General features: G+C 39.1%; 1 protein-coding gene across 1 annotated transcript; it reads right to left on the reverse strand.

The window, feature by feature from the left end:
* Positions 1 to 162: 162 nt before the first annotated feature.
* Positions 163 to 21,042, reverse strand: b3galt2 (UDP-Gal:betaGlcNAc beta 1,3-galactosyltransferase, polypeptide 2). Its single transcript, XM_010902241.4, has 2 exons — positions 20,317 to 21,042; positions 163 to 2,624 (listed from the first exon to the last, which is right to left on the reverse strand). The coding sequence occupies exon 2, from the start codon at positions 2,195 to 2,197 to the stop codon at positions 902 to 904; it is 1,296 nt and encodes a 431-aa protein (XP_010900543.2). The 5' UTR covers positions 2,198 to 2,624; positions 20,317 to 21,042; the 3' UTR covers positions 163 to 901.
* Between the last annotated feature and the right edge of the window lie 1,829 nt (positions 21,043 to 22,871).

A 22,871-nucleotide genomic window follows, 5' to 3' on the forward strand; every position in this document is an offset into this window, starting at 1 on the left:
TTGCTTTGGATAAAAGGGTCAATTAAATGTAAAATATAAGTAATCTAATTAGAAAGGTAACATAAAATATAAATATATAATCTAAATGTAAAATGTATAGTTCTGTTGTGAAGAGTTTCAGGTTTGTAGGTGTTACCTCGAATTATAACAAAGGCAAAAGAAACATTCAAAATTCATTTTTAATTCAATAAATTTAATTTAATTGGTATTTAACTCATTGCACATTTGCCTCAAGTGCAGACTCATCATATTTACCCAATGTAAAGCTTTAGAAAATACAATCTCAGTCCTTTCTGTCAGTTATGATTCTGAGTGCTTTTACCTTAGTTGTAAATAAAATATATGGCATATTGACAGGTAAACAACACTTGATTAATACTTTCTGTTCATTCTGTAAAGTAAACATTGAGAAAAAGGGCAGCATTACGGGTCATACATATATTCATATGGTTTTGTAGGTAGTGATACATTTCTTTCTTTCCCTTTTCCCATCCCATGTAAATACTCTATGTTAATAGTTTTTTATAGCTCATGACCTACCCGTTGTATACCAAAATCCCATCAACCACTGGGCTTCTATCTTCTAATTATTGTATTGGCACCTGAAAGGGGCAGACTTCCCTCCTCATCATTTTAGAATGTTTTGTATACATGCTTCATATTGCACATAAACATGGAACTTCACTGCCCATTAAACAAGAGTTTTCAACAGGTTTACAATACATAACATCTCTCTCAAATTAAAAAAATAGTTGTAATCAACTGTACACAATACTAAAAACAATGTGCTGTTTTCCAGATAGTGTGCTGGACTCTTGTAACATGCCCTTTCTAGGTTCAGCCCATACTTTAGTCTGCTTCCTTCCAATTTCACCTCTTACCTCCGGAAGTAGAGTTCTCATTATTGAGGTCTCTCTGCATGGTATTTCCTGTGTCTATACCGTCCGTTCTTCTCCTTGGCCGTGTTGATGCAGGCATTGTGTTTGTTGCTCTGCAAGTGGTTCCAATATTTTACCAGTTCGTTGGGCTGGAACTGGTGAGAGGTGATGAGGTGGCTGTACTTACAGCTGGAATAAGACACCCTCCAGTGGTTGAAGAGGAACTCGTTAGGTGGTGGTGTGGGGTCGATGCGGAGCTTGGCCAGGCAGATACCCACATAAACGTCCTCCAGGTGCAGTCTTCGTATGCTGAGAGATGCCTGATATATTCTCTCCGCCATGTCCCCAGAGAAAACATACCCTGTCCCTGAGCAGAAGATCGGGTACCTTTCACTAGGGTACAGCTCTGGAGGCATGTACCACTTGCTGTCCTTGTTGCGGTTTGGCGCATATCCTCTCATCAGATAGCCTGTGAAGTAACTCTGTCTGGGCGGCAGCTCTGGCTTCAGAAGCTTCTGGATGAGATACTCAGTGTTGACAAACATATCACTGTCTGTCTTCATTACGTAGCGTGCCTGCGGGCAGTAGTTGGCCACCCAGTTCATGCCCATTAGAGTTTTGATGGTGAGGTTGTAGTATGTGTCTTGGTAGTCTTGCTGAATGATGTCATTGTAGACCCGGCTCTCCTCCTCGATGGCATTCTGGGTGTACCTGTCCATGCTCTGCCCCAGACCCAGCAGGAAGAGTCGGACAAAACCCAGGCCCATGGCCACGCTCTCGTTGCCCCACGTCTGCCGGATAGCATTCCTGGCATCTGCCTGGCCTGGCTCTGCAGCAATCAGCAGCACGAGAAACGGGTTGCTGTCCCGGCATTTGAATGGCTCATTGAGGATGTAACGGTAGGGCTGAGCATTGAGCCTCCCTCCCACACCCATCTCCTGCTGTAAACTGTTGTTGGCACTCATCGAGTTCTCCAGTCCCGTTACACCAACCATGATTCCACCACCACCCTCACTCTGCTGGGAGCTGAGGTTGAGCTGGGGCTTGGGAGGTACGTAGCCCATCTCCCTCCACAAGCTTCGCAGACTCAGGCTCTGGTTAGTCTCGGCCTTGGATGTGCGTAAGCCCTTAACGGTGTAGGCCAAGGGGTTGTCCCGAGGTGTGCTCCGGCCCGGCAGCCAATCCTGGTGACTGATGAAGAGGAAGAGTGTGAAGAGGAGGGCTAGGGATAGGAGGCCTGCCACGTGGGTCCGGAAGAGTGAGCGCTTCACCGTCCAGGTCATCTTGATAGGGCAGCAGTGCCGCCGTCTCCACTGCATGGTGGATCAGCAGGATGGCGAGGCGACGGTCGGTCACATGCAATCACGTCAAACATGTGTTTTCCAACAGCCAGAGGGTTTTCTCAGTTGTCATACAGGTGGGAGTGTGCCCTCTAGGTGGAGCTAGTGGTTGCAATATAGGGCCCCCTAGTAGAGCTAGCAACGCAATACTTGGGGCTCCACACAGAGCAAAGAGGGAGACGTTTTAGCTCTCTGGATGATTTAGCCTGGTGATATGTGAGCCCCCTCACGGAGTTATCTGGAGGATTCTCTTGTCCCTTAGCCGAGCTAGGATGGTGCTGACTCAGTGGCCATTTAGGCAGGTCCCAGGCTCAACACTGGCTCTGCAGAAACACTGACGATCATACTGCAGGTCTGCTCTCCTTTAGATAAGAGAGTTGCCTCATCTGTGAATAACCTCTCTTATCTGGAAAGAAAGAACAGAGAAACATGGATTGGCAAATGTTCAGAACCTTGCCACCACTGTAGCATTTTATGGCGTTGAGTCATGCGTCAATTATTTAAGTTGTAGAGATGTTGTTTCTATGAATTTTCCATCGATTAATGTCACAAGATTTTTTATTTTTACTAATCAATTTAAATATGAAATTATTTGGTGCACTTTTACTAAACCAAATAATGTTACTTCATTCACTATAGGAACAGCCTCTTCTAATTTATCCAGTTTCCATGCGAGCAACAAAAACTGAGCAATGCAACCCTATGCTTTATGTATAGTAACCGTCCTGCATGGGATTGTTCATGGTGGTATGTGGAGGCTGTATGAAGAGTGTGAACAATACGTCTGGATGAAGAATAATTGATGTTAGTGTGTGTATGCTCCTGGGGAAGGTAGGGTCTTAATGTGTGCGTGAGTGCTCGGGCATACGAGCATGACTGTTATATACTGCTGAGGGATTAACCAAAATGCACAGTATTTCAGGTTATTAAACAATTAATTTAGTGACATTGGTTCAATTACTTGATCTCTGTTTAATTTTTTCTTTGTGAGACCAGCACACTTTTTCTCTTGGGATAAATCGAATCATTCACAAGAGAAATTAGGTCAAGAATGTAGCACTGGGCGGTAGTTTTCATTCAAGTATTCAACCTAATTCAGTGCAGAAACGTGATAATTAACCACAATGACCATAATTAATTCAGCCATTTTTTTTCAAGCCCAGAGGAGGATACCCAGACCACATCAGACTGCAGATGAGCAATTCAACACAATGCTATGAGGCAGAGTTTGTGAAATAGCTCTACCCAACGTATAATTAGTAGGTGGTAATAAGCCATCTTTAAAATATGTGTTATCTACTTTCAAGAATAAATAAATGGTGTGACAGCTCTGCAGTATAGCTTTAAAAACTCCTGGGGCCTAAGCAATTGTTTTTTTACATTTGGGCTTATAAACATATAAATATGTAATGTTTATGTGGAACATTTCCTCAATTAAAAATGTTCTTTGCGAACCCTTTTTCTTACACAAATATGCACTGTTTCACAATTAATGTGAACAGAACAATGAATAAATTCACCTTTTGTGCAAGCAGTACAATACGTTTTTGACATCCATTATTTTTCTATTTGTCATTGGATTCAGACCACACAAACATGTGGAACAGTTCTCTCATTCCAAATATATTTTTCAAACTCTTTTTCTTACACAAATATGCATTGTACTACAAAATATTTGAAGAGAACAATGAAATAATTCACCTTTTGTGCATGCAATCCATTATTATTTTTCTATTTCTCATTGAAATCAGACCACTCACAACCATGTGGAACTGTTCTCACATTCCAAATATGTAAAGCAGACAAAATACAGCTCCAGAAAAAATTAAGAGACCACTGCACTTTTTCTTTCCTTTCCAAAAAAGTTGAAAAGGAAAGTTTTGAGTGAGGAACAGAAGCGTTCAATTTGCAATGGTCTCTTGATTTTAACCCTTCTGTTCCTCACTCAAAACCTTCCTTTTCGACTTTTGTGTTCTGGTCACTCAGCTATCCAGCGCATGGAAACCGAAAAGAACTATGGATACATTGGGTAAAAGTGTTTTACGTTTAGCCATTTTATACTACTACTAATAATACTTAAAGCTGTTGAAAACACTTAGGCTATCCTTTCTCTGTCTATGCGCACCGTTATTATGCTCCGTTACCATTCCTCCTCTGTGTTCTAGACACTCACCTATTCAGGTCGTGCCAACCGAAATGGACATGCCTACAAAGTCCTTTCGATTTGCTAGAATACTTAAGAGTTACCTTCCCCTGATTGGGTAAAAGAAAATATTCTGCCTAGCAACATCCTTCCAGTGGTCGATGGAGCATTACATTTCAAAAATCAGCAACCCTTTCATCGGTCAGGTGCGCCTTAGTGTTAGGTTGCATTGGATGGATGATGACAACCAGGAAATGCGCCACGTAAACACAATGCATATGGCCATTTTCAGTGGAATCTCAGGAACACCGCAAAGGAAACTGAATCTCTCTATCACAAACCGTTTTGGAAATATGTAATACTGTGTCATTATTAGGCAGATATACCTACAGCGTGGGCGGATGCGCCTAATCCGTCCCCAGTAGCTTTGACTGCATGCTAAAATAAAGGAAAAACGTCAAGGTAAAAAATTCTATAAGTATCTAGAAATGTACTGACGGAATGTGATTCCACTGTTCTACAGCCAATTCCAAAATATTGTGTATTTGTGGTGATGGAAAATGCTTGTCCAGAATCTCTAACCAATATTTTGATTGGTTAAAATCATATGACAATTCTTTTACATTGATTTAACTATTCATTTTAATATAATAACTATTATAGTTATTCAGTAACTATTAATGACCTCTGGATAGAGTTTTGTCACATGAAGAATCTGTGTTAGCAACCAAACATTTGACGTCGGTTTCACCCACACCAGATTATCCTTGAAGTAATCTCTTTTAGACAGACTAAGCAAACAAAAAAGGGACTGTAGATTGCTAGATTGTCTCGGTCTATTCTAATGCTCAGTTTTTGAAGTCAGTACTGATTGTGAAAATCAAAGCTCAGTGGAGAGAACTTCTTATATCACACTGTCGGATGAGCAATGGACATACACTCTCAAAAACATACTTCACGCTCATCCTCCGTCTGTGCAAAACATGGCCTCATTACATTTAAATTTGTACATTGTATTTTGCTGATGTGCTTTAGCTCATTTCCCAGTAGTTAAAGCACTAATGAACTACACACCGCATCCCATTGTCCCTGGTTGGTCCCTGGATGGGAGACCAGATGCTGCTAGAGAAACTGTTGGAAAACTGTTATGAAGAAATGTTGGAGGTGATTAACCTGTTTCGAGTGAAATAGGCTGACTCTGTAGTGCTGTGTGTATGTGTGTGCGCGTGTGTGCAACGGTCAGTAAGACCACTCTCTTGCCGCCATCCACTCCAGCCTCTTAGCCTTCCCTGCAACTACAGCGTGGGAGCGGGCCTTATCAATAGCTGTGTTTAAGGAAAACAGTGCTTCACACTAAGTGACAGATACATGTTAGCAGAGATGGGGACAAGTCACACATGGTCAAGTCCAAGCAAGTCTCAAGTCTTAACCATCAAGTCTCGAGTCAAGTCTCAAGTCACAGTTCAGATAAATCAAGCAAGTCAAGTCAAGGGTTCACCCAAAGCAAGTCAAGTCGAGTCCTTATAAGTTTCAAGTCAAGTCACAGTACTAAAGAGATGAACACACACACACACTGTCCTCTGTTTCTGACGTGCGGTGCGAAGCTCAATTTCAAAATTAAATATTTTTCTCCCCCGCGGTACAATTTTTTGGGGGGACGAAGCGGAGGGATCTTGAATCAGCCTGAAGGGGTTGTATTCGCTATAACAACCGCCTCACTATACCTTATCCCGCTTATTACATGGCTACCTACCAAATAAATTAATAATTTGACACAAAATATTGATTTCAAAAGGAATTTATTGATTTAAAAACGATTGTATTGCTTCCTCTAAAGAAAATAGTCCGTTCCGTCTCTGGTTAGAATCCTGCTGCGTCCATAGCAACGCGCTGTTTTTCATGGCAACGGTCTGTTATCAAGAAATAACACGCATTCTGCACTGGAATTCAGCCAATCGATGTAATAAGGGCTAATAATAACAACCTTATAAACTAATTATTGTGACTGAAAAACTACCTAATATGTAATTACGCTGTAATTATTCTTGTCTGTATGAGTAAAAAAAAACCTCTTCGAAATGTTTAGGTGCTAGTAATCACATCGGCGCCTCCATGTTAGCCTTTCATGCAGTAAAGTTAACTGTTATGGTGTAAGCACAATGCTTTTTAGTTTCCACACGCAGTCCACAAACACTTGAACATGCGAACATTTAATACAGACATTATAGCCTATGTGTAATAATATACATGCCCGCTCATTTTAAGATGTCCATCAACATAAAAATTCAGGCTATGCCACTGTTATAGTCAAATTCCCTTACATCTATTTACCAGACGTATTCAGTAATGATAATGGTCACATTTCTAACTAGAAAAAAAACTAAACATAATATGCAACCAAGGCCAAATTATGACAAACAAAAGATTAATTAATTACATTAGTAACTTAATTGTTATAGATCTTAGTGAAACTGAATATAAAGAGATTACTTTCTTACCTTTCCTTGTGGTTCTTAAAATGACGAATGACATTTGACGTTGTAGTTGTCGTGTCAGATACTCTTGTGTTGCATATTTTGCATCTGGCAAATCTTTTTTTATTCACACGGTCCAGTTCAAAGTCCTTGTATCCAAACGATACTATTTGTGAAGCTCAACTAACGTTACGGTCTGCCATGTTTGGCGCGGTTTGAATTGTGCAGCGTTAAAGGCACATACGCTGATTAGTGGTGCTGATGTCACAACATATAAAATAATTTTATTGCTGTTTGTTTATTATAAGTTCAAGTCATTGTTAAGTCTTCCACTTCAAGTCAAGTCTCAAGTAACTTGTTCTCAAGTCAAAGTCAAGTCAAGTAATTTTCATACTTTAATCAAGCAAGTCAAAAGTCCTGAAAATCATGTGAGTCGAGTCCCCCACCTCTGCATGTTAGCACCTGAAAGTAGCCGTTTTTCCCGCCATCACGGATAATTAAAATAATATGGCTACTCTTTCTTGCGGTACTGCACCTGCAATTTAACCATATCATTTATATTTCATGATCCTCATTACTCCCTACTTAACTGTAGCTATCGACTAACCAATGGCCGGATCTTTAGGCAAAGTATTCAGTCCATGAGTGCTTTTACTGCCAGGAAATTAGACTTGATAAACTGAATTGAAATACAGTAACTTTGCTGGACATGAACTTCACTAGACATGCTGGCTTGCCACTGTAATTATCATACTCCTTCAGCCAAATTTGCAGAGTCTTCAGTATCACTCCGCACATCTAGAAGGTAATTAGAACCCCTCCCTTCAAATAATAATTATTAATAGAAGTTTAACCAAGAGGTAGAATAAACGGCAACTAAAAGAACAAACACCAGAACTGTTAGTTCAATAATATTTTAATGAACAGTACTTTTTAAAAGGGTATCTGATTTTCATAAATCTTTAGTTTGGAGTCAACCTGGAAGAGACCACTCTAATCAACCTAAGAAATATTGGTAGCACTTCATAAAAACGACATGTAAGAACAACTTTTAAACTGTTATTAATCATTACTCAATTTAACAAGTTTTAATAAGGTAATGAACCATTTTCTAATCTACAGTGAAGTATTTTTTGTGGCTTCATCTGAAGTGTGCTTGGTATACATCCTAAATACTGCAAATTGCAAGGAAGGATCACTGAGTATTGATCCAAGTTCGTAAGTATAACAGAAGAAAAAAGTCATACTGTGTTTTACAGAGACCAGAATGTAATTTAAATAAGGAAAATGTATTCCTGAAATTTGGGCTCCAAACATAGCTATGTTAAATGTTTCTTCAAGTGGCAAAATATGCCTGTGTTATGAATAAATACAGTCCCTTGCAAAAATATTCAGACCTGACCAATTACCATATCACCATATCACATATTATCATATCACTAAATTGCAAATGGTTAAATGACATGTAATTCTTGTTGACATTTTATTTTAAAACAATTATACTGAAAGTCAAGAATAGTAAGTTATCACTAATAATAGTAACTTCATGCAAAATATTGGTTTTATGTTAAATATCTGTCAGAAAAATACAAATCTGAAATATGTTGCCTGCATATGTTGCCAACCCCCACTTATGTGCCAACCCCCACATATGGTAGAGCCATGTTTTTCTGCAATAAAGCTGTAAGTATTTTGGTAAGAATGTACTATGTTGTACAAAGTGTCAATAGTGTGATTTTGGCCCATTTCTTAGGGTGAATTTGCTCAAGGTTGTTCAAATTGGTTGGATGACAGCAGTGAAATGCAATTTTCAAACACTCCCACAGATTCTTTGACATTAACCTTTTTGTTCTTGAGCCACTTCATCAATGCTTTGGCCTTGTATTAGGGATATTTATACAGCTGAAAGGGGAATTTCCCTCCCAAGCTTAAGTAATTAAGAAATGTAAAACAAGTGAAGTTGTGATGAACCTGCTTCAAATGTTTTACAAGTGTACTTTGGTCCCACGCACAGCGAAAAGTATGGTTCAAGTCACAGTTGGAGAATTGAAGAAGTTGGTTACATCTTTGGGTCACCAAGTCTCCAAGACACCACCTCCATACGTAATACCCACTGTTAAGTATGCTGTTGGAACTATTGTTAGAACCTTGGTTTCTATTTCTTATTTGAATATGTCTGTCTGTAATAGTGAAATAAGGCCTTTCTACTGCCTATCGTGTAGACCTATCGGTCACTCTTGAAAAAGAGATTCATAATCTTGATGAGCCTTTTCTGGCAAAATTATGTTAAATATATGAAAGGATACATGGCAACCTGGGCCGTATTCACAAAACATTTTATCGTACCACTAAAGCCTCGAAAAGCTTTAGTGTCAATATGCTTTGATACACTGAAAGTTAATTAATTTCAAATAGAATTGCAACATTGCAGTGGAGAAGCAGTTGCAGAATGTTTGGTCTTATGTATGTGTTGGATTTATCCAATGTATGTCTCAAATTATATGCGTGGAAGCAGGGCGGAAGTAGTAGCTAACGGGAAATGTATAACTTTTTTTGCACTTATAGCAAACCTTTTCTTATATAAAATGTTAACACATGCATTTTTTTTTATAATTCACTAACTACAACATTACTAGTACATTTCAGAAAACGTATTGTTCAAGCATATCACGTTTGACAGCCTATAATATAATATCCCTCTAAAATGAAAAGCTTGGAGGTTACTACAACTCTAAAGAGTCAATATTGTATTGATAGACTCTTTCAACAATGGGACCAATGGCAGAGATTGTGAAAAATAGGTTGAGGATTTTCGGCGACTGATTGAAGAGCTTCGGCTTTTAGGAGAGGAATTTCGTAGCTACTTTCATCTGAACCAAGGCCAATACGGTCAACTGTTCCAAATAGTAGGACCACGGACTAAAATGGACACCAAGTAGCGCAATTTCATTTGTCAGTTTGAATGCCTGGTCGTTGGTCTCTGGGAAGAAAAATGTAATTGATGTGTAGTGTTAAATACCATAACTAAAATTAGGAACTAAACAGTCTAAAGTAAAGGGGTTGTAATAAAGCCCATGTTATGTAACCTGCTTTCACAATCTTGATTGCATGGATTTTTGATGAGAAATGCTACTTGACACACAATCAGCAAAAATTAATCTCTCCATTATATTAAAAGCAGAATGCAACATCCATAGAGAATGCCATATTGAAATAAAGATATTCAAATAAAAATGTAGGCTAAGTGTCACTTATTAAACATGAAGCCAAGAATGATAAACTGACCAGTAAAGATACGTTCAGCTAATTGTCAGCCTCTTATAATTATGTCTGGCAGCTCGTAAACAAATGTGTGTTCATCTTTTGATGGTGAAATAATTCGGTCAATGTGTCCCATCTATAGCACCAACTACACGATGTGGTGCAGCTATGGCCATGAAGACGCCTTTGTTTCTTTGTAGTTGGCGAACATCAAAAGGAAACCGTATGAATTGTCGGACGATGTGGGGTCTTGAGAGTGCATTTATTGTTTGATGTAATATTCTACTGACACATGACTGAGATATGTATGTCTGCACTGCATAACTGCATTTTTTTAGTCTACACAGACTACAATCAATTCTACACACCCCTGTTAAAATGCCAGGTGCTTGTGACGTAAAAGAATGAAACAAAGATAAATCATGTCCGAACTTTTTCCACCTTTAATGTGACCTATAACGTGAACAATTCAGTTGAAAACGCATTTTGTTGAAGCACATTTTGATTTTATTACAGCACTCAGTCTTTTTGGTAGGAGTCTATTAGCATGGCACATCTTGATGTGGCAATATTTTCCCATTCTTCTTTGCAAAAGTGCTCCAAATCTGTCAGATTGCGAAGATGTCTCCTGTGCACAGCCCTCTTCAGAACACCTCACAGATGTTCAATTGGATTCAGGTCTGGGCTCTGGTTGGGCAATTCCAAATCGTTAATCTTCTTCTGGTGAAGCCATGCTTTTGTGGATTTGGATGTGTGCTTTGGGTCGTTGTCGTGCTGAAAGGTGAACTTCCTCTTCATCTTCAGCTTTCTAACGGACGCTGGAAGGTTTTGTGCTGAAATTGCCTGGTATTTGGAACTGTTCATAATTCCCTCCACCCTGACTAAGGCCCGGTTCCAGCTGAAGAAAAACAGCCCGAAAGCATGATGCTGCCACCACCATGTTTCACTATGGGTATGGTGTCCTTTGGGTGATGTGCACCAAACATATCTTTTGGAATTATGGCCAAAAAGTTCAACCTTGGTGTCATCAGACAATAACACATTGTCCCGCATGCTTTTGTCCCACATGCCTTCAGCTGGGCTTGGACGTTTTTCTTATTAAGAAAAGGCTTCCGTCTTACCACCCTACCCCATTGCCCATTCATATTAAGAATACGGGAGATTGCTGTCATGTGTAACATAGCCAGGACTTGCCAGAAATCTCTGCAGTTCCTTTAATGTTGCTGTAGGCCTCTTGGAAGCCCCACTGACCAATTTTCTTCTATTCTTTTCATCAATTTTGGAAGAACGTCCCGTTCTTGGTAATGCCTCTGTTGTGCCATATTTTCTCCACTTGATGACGACTGTCTTCACTGTGTTCCATGGTATATTTAATGCTTTGGAAATGTTGTACCCTTCTCCTGACTGATATTGTTCAACAATGAGATCCCTCTGATGCTTTGGAAGCTCTCTGCGGACCATGGCTTTTGCTCTGAGATGCAACTAAGAAAATGTCAGGAAAATCCTACTAGCTGAACTTTATTTGTGATTAATCAGAGACACTTTAAATGATGGCAGGTGTGTAATGTCTTCAATTTAACATGAGTTTGAATGTGATTGGTTAATTCTGAACACAGCCATATTCCCAGTTATAAGAGGGTAATGTAAACAGGTTATTGTAAGGATTTAATTTTACATTTTTCCACTTCGAACATTTCAGTTTGTTTTTCAATTGAATTGTTCACATTATAGGTCACATTAAAAGTTCTGACAATTTATCTTTGTCTCATTCTTTTACATCACAAAAATCTGGCATTTTCATAGGGGTGTGTAGACTTTTTTTAATACCCTGTATGTACAGAATGAAAGTTCGAAAGAACTAGACTTTTGTTTGAAGAGTGAGGGTGAAAGTAGAGATTGCAGGGATACTCTTACAGCCAACACCCAATAAGAACATTGTCTTAAAAACATACTGTCTCAGTAGTCTAATAAGCAGGCAAACACTAGCCGTAACAGGGAAATAAAATTAACCATTTGCCTTGCAAGTAAACTCCTTAGGGTTTGTGCTGTGCTGATGATGGTATAGAGGATTGGGAGGATGGTATTGGGGCCTCTTGCATATCATCAGCCAGGTCTAATGCCTGGGGCGGATGTATAAATTGCAGGTTTGCACAACATGACGTTGGCGAACGCTACTCTGAGACGCTCTGGCAACCCTGTTCTATCAGCCCCCTGCTGTGTTGTGCCTCACCAGCCAGAGAGGGGATGCATCTGTCAAAATTAATTTTCAGGGTCTAGCAAGCAGTGCTGCAGGATCCCCAGCCAACCGCTGGCGATAACAGCCTTCACCTGCCATTCACTTTCAGCTTATCAATACCCTGCCTGCCTGACTCTGTGCTTGCCTGGAAAGGGGCCACCCTGCCAGCTCTTGCTGTCTGGGTACACACATATACACACACACTATCATGGTTGTGTATACACAAAGACTCTGCATTTCTGTCCATATAACTGAGACACAAAAAGCTCAGTTTTGGAATTCTTATACCTTTTATGATTTTCTTTCAGTTTATTTATTAGCAGTTCTTGTTTTGTATGAATTGAATAAGGGAAATAAAGCAAACCACACTTATTCCAATGTTCATTTTTTGTGACTGTTTACTCATTCGTCACGACAACTGGATGGGAGCACGGTAACCTTTTCAGCAGAATGTGCTTACCCTGTGCAGGCAATTACAGCAGAATGAGAGGGGCCAGGCTGGCTTTGCTTTAAAGGTTAACACACTTTACATCAAACCAAATCCACTGCTTAAAGGTTTCTGTTGTCGCCAATATGTGGATGAAATTATCAGCACCCTAATGCAGTTTGCACACAAACACATATCGATAGAATAGATGTTGGCATGTTGTATGTGGCATGACTACACCCATTTTTGTCATTTAAATAATGGTTTAGTCGAGGTATTGTAAAAAGTATGTACATTTTAGTCACATTTTACTGAAAACAAATGTCTTGCCTCATCAATCTATAGTAAACACATATCATTTCAGGGAATAAAATTAACACACGCCTCCTGACAAATTCGGGTAAAGTTTACAATTAGTGGTTAAAACTGTCAAAGTTCCCAACCATTTTGGTGGGTAGCCAATGAGTGTATAGGAGGACAAGTTTTTTTATTGAAAAAACATCTAGTAAGATAAACCAACAATACAATGTGAATAAATTACATATTTTGACAATCCTCCTCTAATCCCCAATTTGCTTGTGCAGAATTTAACAGAAGAGAGACAATTGCTGAATAAGTTCAGGTTACATATATTTTTAAATTACCTTTAGGCTTCTAATTGCCACAAAGGACAAATTGCACATTCATTAATTTGCAGGTTCAAAAGTCATACACCTAATAACACAAATGTGCACTCATTTATGAAATTAGATGATAACAAAATGAGCTGATCGCATGTTGCAATAACCGCAATGAAGAATACACTGTGAATTTGTTGCCTCTTATTCATGAATTGTACAGTTAGACAACCCACAAAGAGTGCAATATCCTTGTGTGCCAACCAGTTATGCCAAAATTGTAGTTAACCACACATGGACAACCTTATGACTCGGCATTCACAGTGTTCAATTAGCATTGCAATTAAGCACAGCTTCTTTGGTTTTGTCACTGCTGTCGATGGTGCTTGTACTTGTCATAAGAATCTCTTTCCTTGACAAGCGCAACACACATCTACCACATTTTAGGGCTGTCTTTCTGCTTGGGGAGGCCGTTAGGTAGCTAGCTAATTTGTATATTTACTAATTAAGTAGCTGAACGGTAGGTTGTGATTTCTTTCTTTGTCACACAGTATATCACTGGGAATGTTTTTGCTACTACATACTGACAGAGTTCTGCCTTTATTTGGGGCCAAGCCAAAGTCTCCCACAAGGACAACTTTGAATGGAAACTGTTTCAGGCTCATATGTAGTGTTCACCATAGCCTGTGGGTGAGTAAATGAAACATATTTTCAGCAAATGAGTTTGGTTTGTCTCCTGAGCTTGTTAATGTTCATTACTTTTATAATAGTGTTAATTTAATTTGGGTTGTGATGATTTGTCATTTTCAAAAGTGGGTCATTCAGCATTTTTTAACACCTCTGATTCAAAGAAATGTTCTCCCTTTACCTGTATTTTTCTTTAAAATGAATGTATAGTGGATGTTAAAGATCCATAAAAGAGGTAGAGAGCACTACTGCGAACCTGTGGTTGAAATGGTGCCATGATGTGAGAGACGGCTCTAATATTGTGCATCCTCTGAGGCCATCAAAGCTTCTTCCACTTTTCTTCATTCACTAGCACCTGCCCACAACAGCTAACGACCTATCCACAACCCCACAAGTATTGCCGATAAATTGTAAATCTGAGGCCCAGCTCCTGGCGCTAAGCCGCAAATAGAAAATGTTCTGTAGTAACGTAATTCCTTTATAGTGTAATCTCTTAAAGTGGAGAACAAGAATGACTGGTGGAAGGAATAGCTTGCGGCTTGCCTGTAGGCTGCTTTGTTATGTTATCTTCTAATTGTGTCTCATGCTTTATGGCATAACTAGAGACGGCAAGAGGCTATCTAATGTATAGCTGAGTAACACTCAACTCTGTTCCCTTATACGTATTATGTTGAGGCAGAAATATTTGACAGAAGCAGACTACTAAACAATCGCTAATAATCAAATATGATCTCAAAGAATAAACATAGAATACAACTACATTAATAGCCAGAATAACAGTGTCTTGCAACCATTCACAAATGATGTTTGTCTAAACGGAGAAGGGTAGAAATGTATCCTGTGATGGGTGAATGATAGTGAACAATAATGGAGCCAAATTGATTTGAAACACCATTCAAATCAGGAGTCTCTGGAACATGTGGATGTGTTTACTTTTGCTGTAAGATGCTTACAAGCCATGCTATCAACCAAAAGCTAATATAAGGAGTCAGTTGCACTTACAAATAAATTCCTTACAAAATTACCAGTTGGAGCTAAAAGATAATACAAACATGTTCTATAGTCAGCAGAGTCTCTGGAACAAGGAGGTTATTTTGGTTTTGCCCACTGGCTGCTACTCTTTTTGTTTTAGACCTCAGAAATAGGGGATTCATAAAAAAGAAATACTAGTCAAGGGACATCATAAATAAGATGTCTGGTGATAATAGCTAGCAACTATACTTGCCCACATTCATTAACTAGTGTGGCTAGTATAAAAATCAATAACATAATACCTAGAAATTAAAATGCTTTTAAATCTTTAGTCTTGAGCGTTGCTCTCCCCAACAAACAGGTCTCTGTATGCATCCAAAATAGTGTTCTTTAGTTCTGGGAACTCTGATACACACAGTCTGTTTCTTTTCCTCCTTTTTTGTTCATGTAATGATTGGACTACACACTGTAAGCCAAATTAATGTGTGTTAGGAGGTCAACAACTTAAGAAGTCAAAGTGGACATTTTTACTCTGGGTACAGCATTTAGTTTTCATGCATATATGTAGCCAATTAGGAAAGACCAGCCAAATCCTTCACTGAAATGAATTGTTTTCCACTTATTACGTGAATACCCACAAACATTTAAGGAAATTATCCCAATTTTAGTTTTAGCTGCATGTGACTTGTTCCTGTTGCAGAAAGCAAACTTATTTATATAGCACAATTCATACATCGAAGCAATGCAAAACATCAAAACAACATCATAATAATATAAAAATAATTAAAAACAGGATAAAAACATAGGAAGCTATAAGGCTAAACAGTTTAAGTGCTCAGTCATAGGCACGTGAAAAGAGAAGTGTTTTTAACCTGGATTTAAAAATGTATGCGTTTGGGGCACATCTAAGATCTGGTAGTTGATTCCAGTTGTGGACACCATAACTGCTGAAACACAGCTTCTCCTTGTTTAGTTCGTAGTCTGGGCTCTACTAGCTGACCTGTGTTCATGAATCTAAGTGCCCTGCTCAGTTTATATTCTTCAAACATATTAGAAATGTATTCGGGTTCAAAATGTGGATAAATATTGAATTGCCTATAATCTGGTGCAGCTCAGCCTTCTCCACCTGCTCTGCACCGCCTTCTAATACCAATCGTTCCCCAACAGCTCACCCTTCTTGAATGCACCCCGGATTGTCTTGCGCCATAATTTCACACCTGGTTCCCAATAGTGAATTAGTACATGTATTTAAATGCCTCTGTTCCCCATGTCCCTTGTTGTTTACATTTTTGGTCATGCTGTCTCAGAGCTGCAGAACTCTGGACATTACCTTTGTTTGGACCATGCCCCAGGGCCAGCCCTTACATTTGCCAGGATTAGGCAGCTGCCTATGGCTGCACTAGAATTTGAGGTGGAATTTTAACAATTGGCTGCCACCCTCTGCATCCCCTCCAGGGCCTAACGTCCAAAATAGGGCCAGCCCTGCACTTCCCTCTATTGTTTTCTTTCCTGAATTATACTAAGTGGAGTCCGGGCTGGGTTTACAGAGTTACCATTTTGTTTCAATTATGGTGAATAAATACTCTATCCTGTAGAAGCTCCTGAATTTGGCCTCCAGCCTCCTTCTCAGCGTGACACCTGGCTGATCATTGTCTTCTGTATGTATATTTCATAAAATAAATGTTCTTGAATAAACATTGCAACATCAGATAGTTATTGCCCCCTTAACGTTTCCTATAGTTGTTGATCATGCACCTTACTTGCTTTGGAGACATTTTGGTCCAAACTTCCAAGCAGTGCAGCTTGAGCTTAGCCATGTTGGTGGTGGATTGCTCTTTATAGTTCCTACCATAATATCTCAACTAGTATTAGTAAACGAAGCCATGTAAAAAAAATCCCCTTCTGCTGTACATTGACGTCATCTTACAGACACACACATATTCTAGGAATCTATACTGAAGGAGACACATATTCTCCTTCAGATTTCTGATACTGAGCATTCTTCAAGGTCCTGAAGCAGCCGAGCATCCTCAAAACATCTGCTTTAGGCCCCGGGAACAATTTGGCTCTATATTTCAAAACTGGATATGGTTAGGTTAAAGTATACTGTAGATCCTCAACTTCTATTTCAGTGAAACAGCAACACTTTTCGTTTATAGACCACAATTCCGGGGCACATAAAGTATTAGGAAATTGGATTGACAGGTGTTTCTTGTTAGTCAGGTATATTCCATCACATCATTTTTACAGCCAAAAAATAGCTGTCACTGTTTTGCTTTGACTTTCATTCTGCTGACTGTCAACATGAGGTGTCAATTAAAAGTTATTATTAATAAGGAGATGCTCTCCCTCAAAATATAAAAGTGCTAAGACAATTCATCTGGTGTCACTAATCTTAGCTTGCTTTACAATTATCATATTCAAAGAAAATCTGGTTACATTTCTGATATTAACTTTGATTTTTATTGCAGCTTTAGAATTCAATGCAAGGTGAAAAGCACTCAAATACAGAATGCCAAGATTGATTTTTTCTAAAAGAAATACCTAGAAATACCTGCAGGAAAAAAAGGTATTGTGCACAAATGATACAAATATTTGTAATGGGAAGAGGAAAGGGAAGAAAAAAGACACCCTCCACCATATTCCACACATCAGGTTGACTTGGGCATGTACAGCTGTCAATGGAACTGGCTTTGAAAGTTTTTGTCTGGCCAAGTCAATCTCCATATGTAAACCTTCATTTCAAAAAGATTAATACAAAAATAATAATAATAATGCAGAAAAGGAACAAGAAAAGGAAGCCTAGTTCATCTGGCCCATGATTAGAAAAGACAAATGTTGGTGTCCTTGGCTGGTTTTGATCCACGGTGTCCTAAGTGGCAGACTGTTACTTTAACGATTAAGCTATTTAAACAGCAGAAATTCAACTTTTACCAACGTTTTTTAATGGAACTAAAGTGTATTCTTCTACAAAGATCACTGTAGCTAATAGCTATACAGTACCTATAATGAAAACAATGGCTCATTCCATAGCTCGTTCATTTCTTTAGAAAACAATAAACATATAAAAGGGTCACGTATTGCAATTACTCTTTTAAATATAAGACATTCTTGCTATTACACAAATAGCATATATGAACTGTATGGCTTTTATTAGCCAGTAATAGGCCTACTAGGATACTTATTACTTGGAATAGCTATAAGAATTGCGCATTTTCTAGCGAGACTTAAGATTAACTTTACACTGCCAAAGCTATTTAATTTTATGGCACAATGTTTGTTCATCTTTCATTTGTGAATGACATTGATACAAATATCCATATATTTGACAACAACTGACATTTTTGTCAAGTGAAAAGACCAGAAAATCATGGAAACCCCTCCTCTTTTACTGCAAAAGGGGCAGTGAGCTATAGGCTATTACCCCAAATAGCATGCATGAATGCGTACTCTGAAAATTCACCAGATATGGTCACAATATAACTGTAACTGTATCTACTGATGTTTGTAGCCAGAAAAGTTTTTGTCTATCCTGAACATATCCTAACACATCATTGGTGGCAAGTCTCAAACACTGGTCGCCTGCATCAAAGGCCATGTCTCTAACCACAACATTATTAAACATGGGTCAGTCACTCAGTCACTCTCTCTCACTCACTCACTCAGTCAGTAAGAGACATTCGCTCTTCTTGGCTGGCTCTGCTTACGCGGGCAAGCACAGGCAAATCTGTTAAGGATTATGAGGCTTATAGACAGGGTGCGGGCTTCATTGAAGACTACACAGAGGTTGGAATTCTATCCAGACAGTGTGGTCAGTGATGCTTCCGCATGTAAAGGTTCCTCAGTCAGGCTCAAATGAGGCGATGTACATAATATCATCAGCCACATCTAAAAAAAAAAAAAAAACTAGTTTTTTATGATGATGATGTTTAATTCAATGAATATGTTTTTTGTGTGGATGAGGGGCAACAAACATCCACGTCCCATGCAAGCTCCTACTTGCTTCACCTGACTTGGCTTGGAGTCAGTGACTCAATGGATATATTTAATGTACAGTGTACAGACAATTCTGTTTTGGATAATTTATTACCCTTGAATTGAGCTTCAGTTAAAACATTGTTTCCCATTTTAAATCTGTTCATAATCATAATTTCTGCGTTTTCATTTTTGGTTCAGATGGGTATGCACGCTTTTATTGCAAGTGGAAATGTCGGCTAAAATGTACCTACTCCCATGACTAATGACCACAGCCATTTCTTTTACAAGCACCCGACCCACCTGAGGGAATCTCTAAGCATAATGAGTCATTTAAATCCCTGCTGATGATGCCCCCTCCACTCAAGGGAATGCCGGCCAACATGGACCACCCTTGCCACATGCCAGTACTCCCTGCCTCTTTCCAACAAGTGCCACAGTAAAGACCCAACCTACATTCTAGTAAATGCTACGCTGTAGATCTATGGCAATCCTGGAGCCCAGACTATTCATTTTTGTGAAATATAAAGCAAACCTTTGGAAAAGGTCAATCTTGGTAAAAATAGAAGTAAAATAAACAAAATATTATTTGTGAGTTGGTTTTAATAAGAAATGTTTTGCTATGCATATGAAGTCTCTGTTTTATGTACTCTGAGTGTCATAATAGGTTTGGTCATTGTGTCGAGTTAAATACATTGTGTGCAGTTGTTGGTGAATTCAAAAAGTTGTGCGTTAAGTCGCCATGTTGATTTGCGTGCTTCACCTTTTGGTTGTGTGAATGTCATTGGTTAAGCAGCTCTGTTGGGTTCTGTGTGCTTGCCGGGTAATCTGCTGCAATAAATTATGAGGTGCTTTAAAAATGTTACCCTATTAAAGTTTCATAGACCAGGGATGAAGATCCAAACCCCATGCATTTTAAATGGCCGCCTCAGCAATTAGCTGTTCCAAAGCATTGGGCCGGGGTGCCAACTTTCCTAGTCAGTGGGATGGATGTGATGCATGGGGATAGAGCCAGTGTTAATTGAGTTGGATCAATGAGATCTGCCTGGCATGCCAGCATTAATCACTGGATCAGGCAGGTCATGTTTTTGAGTGGTCTGATAGGGCTGGAAACAACAAAGCTGCATGCCTTGCTATGCTGAGGGAAGAGGATGGATGGACAGATAGATGGATGAGAGAAAGAAAAGGGAAAATGAGGAAGTGAGAGGAGGACGGTGGAAATGTGAAAATGGAGGGTGATAAATTAATGATGAGGTTGGGGGAGGTTGGGTTCTGGAGCGGATGAGATGTATAGTGCTGTGCATACCTGCAGCTGGCAGATGAACTTAGTGATCTCTGGTGCGTCTTTCGACACACCCGACGCCATCACCGATCCACTCCTCCAAAATCTGGGGTAATATCCTCTTCCACGCTGCCTAATTGCGCAACACACGTCCCTCTCGTCCAGTCTGAATGTATTATTGTTGGCGTAACACCCGTCCATCTGTCCCAGTGTGTTCAGCCTCCGTCATCTTCTCTCCTCTACCTCTAAGCCTTCAGGTCTGGAGTTCTTTCTGTTTTCTCTTCCTCCGCCCCTCTGCTTTTTTCAGTCCTTGTCTCAGTTATACACTGCAGACTCCCTTTCTTATCTCTTCACTGGTCCCTCTCTCTTTTCTCTCCCCACATCCCTTTTGGAACGTGTCTGAAAATACAACAGAAGCCTTCACAGTGATTTGTTTTCCTTCTCTGTGTGATGGTGGTGCTGCGGCTAGTCCTTCATGTTGCTAGGCAGTCTGATTGAGAGAGGAAAAGGGTAGGAAAATAAAAATAATCTAATTCAAATGTTTCAGCGGATGGCTGCAGTATATCATAATCCTGAGTTGAGGAGAATGCAGTCCTCTCTTTTCCCGTGTTTCTCTCTCTTCCTGTCCTGTTTCTCTCCTTTCCTCTTGGCTGAGCTCTGTTGTTCTGTAGCGCAAGAAGAAGCAGCAGCTGTGGCGTAAAAGCTGAGAGGGAGACAGGCTGGCTGACAGGCACTGCTACACTGACTGAGCTCTCCAACGTCATTGCATTTGGGTGGGGATGGAGGGGGGGTTCCACGTGACACATTTAGATTCACTGCCCCTCCTACTCTACCCTGTTCCCTCCCTCCTACTTCTCATCACATCCCCTTCCCCTAAAAATAAGACTTAACTCTTTGTGGTTTTGGTGGATAGAGAGAAAATGGACCAGAGATTTATGGTCTTCTGATTACAGCTGTAGTTTTCAGTTTCATGACATTTTGTCAAAAATGAAAAGAAAACTGGTACAGGATGTAATGTATATACTGCGTAATTTACTAGTTTATGAACACAAAAATATTTGTTTGGTTTTATTTTAAAATGTTCTTATGACCATAGCATCATAGATCTGTTCCATAAGTACCTGTACAATTCATCAGACTAGAAAACTGGAATATAAAGCTGTTCTTGTACTTTAATATGGACTGTTTACAGTATCCACACCATATCTTATTCTCTCTTCTTTGTCAACTTGCTGCTGAGCCCATAAAAATTTGTTAAACACCTACAGACCGAACATAAGACAGAGAACATTATCAGTCACAGTACCACAATGGAACACAGCCCATCTAATTATAAATAGGGTTTTGAATGAAATGCAATCTAACATATAGTATTTTTTCTTCTGCTTTAAAGATTTACGTATAAATGCTTTATAATGCTTTCTTAATCACTGGATAAATGTGTTAGAAAGCATGTATAACAAATCATATGTCCTGACTTATAAAGGGTTTCTACATTTTGCATAACTGTGATACATAATCACCATTATGTCAGATTGGACACATAATACACCATGTATTTAAAAATAATAATATATTTAACATGTGCTTTATTATTGCTTGCATAAGCCCTACGTTCTAAAAGCAGTATGTATAATTTTAAATTGAGGCTTCGCAATGCATTGATAACATTGTTATACATTTTGGTAGAGCATTCCGAAATTGACTTTCATTCATGGGATGGCCCATTATAAGGTATTTAATTTGTATTAAAGTCTTTGTTAAATGGTCTATTTAAATAATAAAGCTCAAGGCGGTGTGGTATTTAGCAAATACACCACAGCTAAGAACTGTTCTTAGGCACAACACATCACTGTCAGACATTTGCAGTGATATATTGTCCATCTATCCAATGCTTGAAAATAAAATGCATGGAATGATTTTCATTGGAGTAGGAAAATTGACTTGGAGAGGAGTGCTCAGTGCGTGATGAGTGGGAGTACAAACCTGTGCTTTGCAGGATAACAGCATTGCATCGGCTCAGAAGAATGTGACACTAGCAACACCCACACGGCACACCAACCAAACTATAGTGCAGCTGCGCTAACATAACCAAAACAGTAATGGACACAAATTATGCCAGTAAGCCCAAATCATGATAATACATTTCCAAATCAAAATGTATCACTATTACTTAACATTGCAAAGATCTTATATCAGGTTAAGTATACAAAGTTTGAATTCAACACTGTTGGTGCCTCACGGTCATATGGTAATTGCAAGACAGCTACACCAAAACTGTGGCACTTACCAAATGACAATAATCTTCTTTAAAAGTTTATATTGTAATGGACATTAACAACTAATTAACAGCCAGTATTATAATGCAAGACCATTGTTAGTTCATGTCATTACATTTACAAACAATAACATCATGAAAATTGTATCCAAATTGTCAGGTGCACAGGAAATAATAAAATACAGAGGGGAAAGAATATCTAAAAATGGGGGATTGTATTTCATCATGACTGTTTAGGCTTGCTAGTTAGCTAGCTAATCTTTTCTGATTATCACATCAAGCTAATCTAGCTCTAGCTAGC

This window comes from Esox lucius, chromosome 8 (genome assembly GCF_011004845.1).
Source record: "Esox lucius isolate fEsoLuc1 chromosome 8, fEsoLuc1.pri, whole genome shotgun sequence".
In the NCBI taxonomy this organism is placed as follows: Eukaryota; Metazoa; Chordata; class Actinopteri; order Esociformes; family Esocidae; genus Esox; species Esox lucius.

Coding starts and splice junctions, on each gene's coding strand:
- b3galt2 (XM_010902241.4), bottom strand. CDS start 2,197: ATGCAGTGGAGACGGCGGCACTGCTGCCCTATCAAGATGACCTGGACG.